At 34.4% G+C, this 4,164-nt stretch overlaps 1 protein-coding gene across 1 annotated transcript; it reads right to left on the bottom strand.

Moving 5' to 3' along the window:
• Positions 1–1,179: 1,179 nt before the first annotated feature.
• LOC108362234 (uncharacterized) lies at positions 1,180–3,656 on the bottom strand. Its single transcript, XM_017615136.1, has 5 exons — positions 3,182–3,656; positions 2,951–3,122; positions 1,868–2,060; positions 1,384–1,389; positions 1,180–1,312 (listed from the first exon to the last, which is right to left on the bottom strand). Exons 1-5 carry the CDS (start codon positions 3,554–3,556, stop codon positions 1,180–1,182), a joined length of 879 nt encoding a protein of 292 aa, XP_017470625.1. The 5' UTR covers positions 3,557–3,656.
• Between the last annotated feature and the right edge of the window lie 508 nt (positions 3,657–4,164).

Here is a 4,164-nt window from a genome sequence, read left to right as displayed (position 1 = left end):
AAATTCCTTTCGTAAATTCTAATGTATTTGCAGGAAATCTGGCATTTTAAACGAAATGTTGAACGTAATATTGATATATCTACGTGAATTACGTAATTTATATGCTATTTAGCCGTATAAAAACTGCAAAATGACTCAAAATTAAAATAAGACTACTATGAGATTGATGTAAACGTCCATTGCTTATGTTTTCATCAGTTAAATATGCTTCATATGCATATCTACATAAACATATTGCACAAAAGCTTTTACTTTTATTTCACACCAAAGCTACACTGTTTCCATGTAAATTTGCAAAGAAGCAACACGGTGCCACAGCTAAGGGAGCGGTGCGAGAGAGACAACTGTCAGTTTATCGAACCTTGTATTATTGAATCATTATTATTATGTATTATTGAATCATGGGCTGAATATATTTGGAAACGGCAATTCATCCAATTAAATGAAATGCGACATAATAAAATTATATACATAAAATAATTTTAAATAAATGTAGTAACGAAACATAACATACTTGGAGGAATAACGTTTGGGAATAGTTTCCCCTGCCATTGAATTTAGAACTAAAAAAAAACACGAGCTTTTACCCCCGGTTTGTGTTAACCGGACATTGAACAAACGGCCCTAATTTGCCGCTGGCTCAACTCTCGGTTAAAAAATTCTATCCGAAGTTTTGGATCGCATGTAAGATAAAATTTCCAAAACTTGGGTTAAGTTTCAAATGTCGGAAGATGAAGCAATGAAGTGCAAAAGAGATTTTTATGAACGAACTGGTTTTCCTGGAGTCATTGGGTTTGTAGACGAGTTTCTTTCTTGTAGCAAAGGTTTCTTTAAATGCAATAATTGCTAAATTTGTACTCTTTTTTATACATAGATCTATAATCATAAGATGCGTGCATATAAGATGTGTAGGTGCCAGACATCTTAGCTCTGGTCATGACTGCTTAATTTGGAATACCAGCCGAGTAAAGTTTCTAAAATAAAAATATGAAATAACAAATTAAATAAAATTTGCTTTTCACTTAAGACCTCTATGTCGAACATATCGATGTTTATGAAGGATGCACTGATGTTTTCAACAAATTATTGTTAAGTCTAATTTTTAGCATAATAATAACCAGAACACAAAAACAATTATTTATATATATTTTATCTGCTGGAGTATTGTTGCCTCAGCCTCTAAAAACAACCGTATTGGCAAGTAGAGCATAGCGATTTTGTATAAGCACGGAAACGGTGAACACATGTTTGTGGTTTCCAAATGTCGCGTCCCATGCTATTTTCCATCTCAGATTCGTCAGATGATTGATTTCTATTAACCGAAACATACCAGGATAGATATGAATTGCTAAAGATAAATAGTGAAAATGCATAGCCACTTACCTTTGCCTGTGAAAAACATGCATAATTTTTGTAGAGTAGAATCAATCAATGATGCAAATGGCATACAGATAGCGGTGGCTTAAACCAACTACGGCCACCAATCTGTGGTTTGGAGAAATGTAAAGGCCGGTGCAAACCTCCAAGCAATGTACATACATTGGCAGATGCATAACGGGGTGTTTACATGATTTCACAGGCGATTAGTTTAAATAAAAATTGGGTGCTGACCAACTTCATTTAACGGGATTAGCTGGAAAGCCGTTAACACAAGGCGATTGGTGCTTTCAACTAAAAGTTGCCTGGTAAAATCGCCTCATACAGACAACCAGTAAGTTTCATCAGTGAACGATGTATCGTTCTTTTTGGGGTCTGAACATCGATGTTAAACTATGGATGTTTATGAACGATATATCGATGTTTGGAAACATCGATATTGAAATTGCATCCTTACTTTAAAGATACCCCTCAATGGATTCCAAATGGCCGCATTGTTGCAGTGGCTTTTGAATTTGTAGACCGAGCCCTTGTTGAAACCGTTGGAGTATCATCTTCGACGTTTTCTATTTCGGAGGAGATAATGGCTACATTTGGTATTATGTCCGAACTCGTATAAGGCTTTTCATAGTCGATTAGAAGTGCCTCAATTTCATCTGCTTCAGCGAATCCCAACTCATTGCCTTTTGGGTTTATTTTACACGCAAAATATTAATATATTCGCAAAACTATGGATAAATTATAGTAATATAGTGCGTACTTAGTTTATCTCTCTGACGTCAGGGTATTTTTTAAAAGGACTTCGAAATTTAAAAAATATGACTATTTCGAAAAAATTATTTAATTAATTTAGGACAATGTAGGATAAAAATAAAGGTATCATATAAAAGAAAAAATTCGGTAGAATTATAACAGAATACACTTTTTGCTGCTATATGATAGTTTAGCGACGCAATAAAAAATCCGCCCGTTAGCCCGTTAGCAACCAATTGCAATTTCGAGACGCATTTATCGAAGGCCTTGCGAAATCAATTTTTGGGTTGAGTTGTTTACTTTTTTTCAGCTTCATTTAAGTTATTGCCGCTCTGCATATCCTTAAGCTGAAATTAGTCAAGAACGTAAACCTACCGGTACGTAAACCCGAGTCAGCTGACACGATCTGTCTTACCAAAGCGCCATGTAAATGAAAACTCAACACCGCAGAATTTTTCTGTAGTTGTAGCCCGTAGCGCAGAAATCTGCGGAATTTAGTTTTTCCGTGTCAGCTGATTTCTCCTTCTTTAGATGGTTGCCACTTCGTCAGTTTTGCAGATGGTAAAAAAGTTATAAGTTCCTATTCGAAATATGTTTAAAATATTTGAAATTTACTATTAAATAAGGTTTTTGTTGAAAACTAAGTAGTTTATATTTAGTTACAATCTATTATAGCACGAAAAATTGTGGTTGAAAGGGTAAGTTTATGAAAAGGCATTGAAGAGTGGCGACACTGTAGTAAGCAACACTGAGGGCTCCAGTAATCGACAAAATTCTGCGTATACAGACTGCGTTTAAGTATACGTTCTGCGTTCTCGACTAATTTCAGCTTTATTATCCGATTCAACTAGAAACTTTGTTGTTGTAGTGTCAGTACTAAGTTTTTTATCAATATTTATTTCGTGTTCGATATCATTTGATGCAGATGTTTCATCATCATCCATAAAATGTTCATTCCATTCTGGTGATACTTTTATATACTCTACGTGATCCTTGTAAACAAATAGAAAATAATTATTGTTTAATTATATCTAAATCGTATTTGATATACCATATCTACAGTATCTGGCATCTTAGTTACTTCCATTAGCTCTTCATGTACTGGAACCCATTCAAAAGTGTTGGCTATACTTTCTATCTTCACTTTTTCCGTTTGTGTGCAACGTAATTCATTATCAGCCCTTCTCGCCTTTTCAATAAAATCATAAACGTCTTTAAGTTTTTGGGCACAATCAAGGCATAGATATTGCATCCGGGCATCATCGAGTTCATTTGGATCATCTTTCAAACTTAAATTAATTTGTGTACATTTACAAAAACACTCTTTGTATGATATATCCAAAGAGTCAACAGGCTGATACCAATCTAGCAGATGCACCCGATCTTCCGGCGACAAACAGGCACGGCATATATTTGATAAATCCATCTGAACTTTTCACCACTGCCGTATTGATAATTCAAGTCTTAGTCGGTAAAAAATAGTTTTGTAGAATGTGTGATTATATATTGGTAAGACAGAACAATTTGAAAATAAGGATGTCGAAAATATTTCGATATAAAAAATGGTACAATTTTAATGCTTTTAAAAGTCGACTGTCCGACAAATAGATTTCTTCGGTAGATATAGTGATGTTCCGATATCAGTGAAAACTATCTCCTGAAATTGAATCAAAATAAATTAAAATGTACTTTAATAAATTTAAGGAAAAATATTGTTATAAACTTACAAACTGGTCATAGGCAAAAGATTGTTTACTTTTTACCGCTCTTCTTCTGCCATTGTTTACTATTCACGGTGCATTATCAAACGTCAAAATTACTGGCCTACTACTATTTCAAGCAGAAGAAAGAACACGAACATTTTCTTGTGCATTTTCTTAAGAGCTGGATACTAAAGCCCTGTATGCAGCTCTCAAGAAAACGGTCAAGAAAAAATTGCCATTATTTCGTGTGTGTGTCCAAGGAATTTTGACATTTTTGATACTTCACAGCCTGTTGCCTCACTCTTTCCTCAAGAAATAATGGAACGGGCAT

The sequence above is a fragment of the Rhagoletis zephyria genome, unplaced genomic scaffold, assembly GCF_001687245.7.
Source record: "Rhagoletis zephyria isolate East Lansing unplaced genomic scaffold, Rhagoletis_zephyria_1.1 Rzeph_scaffold_00965, whole genome shotgun sequence".
Taxonomy (NCBI): domain Eukaryota; kingdom Metazoa; phylum Arthropoda; class Insecta; order Diptera; family Tephritidae; genus Rhagoletis; species Rhagoletis zephyria.
The sequence above is the reverse complement of the archived record's forward strand: the minus strand, read 5'-3'. Positions and strand labels throughout refer to the sequence as shown.

What these genes read in the sequence shown, in the direction of transcription:
- LOC108362234 (XM_017615136.1), bottom strand. Translation starts at nt 3,556, where the DNA reads ATGGATTTATCAAATATATGCCGTGCCTGTTTGTCGCCGGAAGATCGG. An exon ending in TGCCAGATACTGTAGATATG is followed by an intron (nt 3,123 to 3,181) that starts GTATATCAAATA and finishes TTTGTTTACAAG; the next exon opens with GATCACGTAGAGTATATAAA. An exon ending in GGATAATAAAGCTGAAATTA is followed by an intron (nt 2,061 to 2,950) that starts GTCGAGAACGCA and finishes TAAACCCAAAAG; the next exon opens with GCAATGAGTTGGGATTCGCT.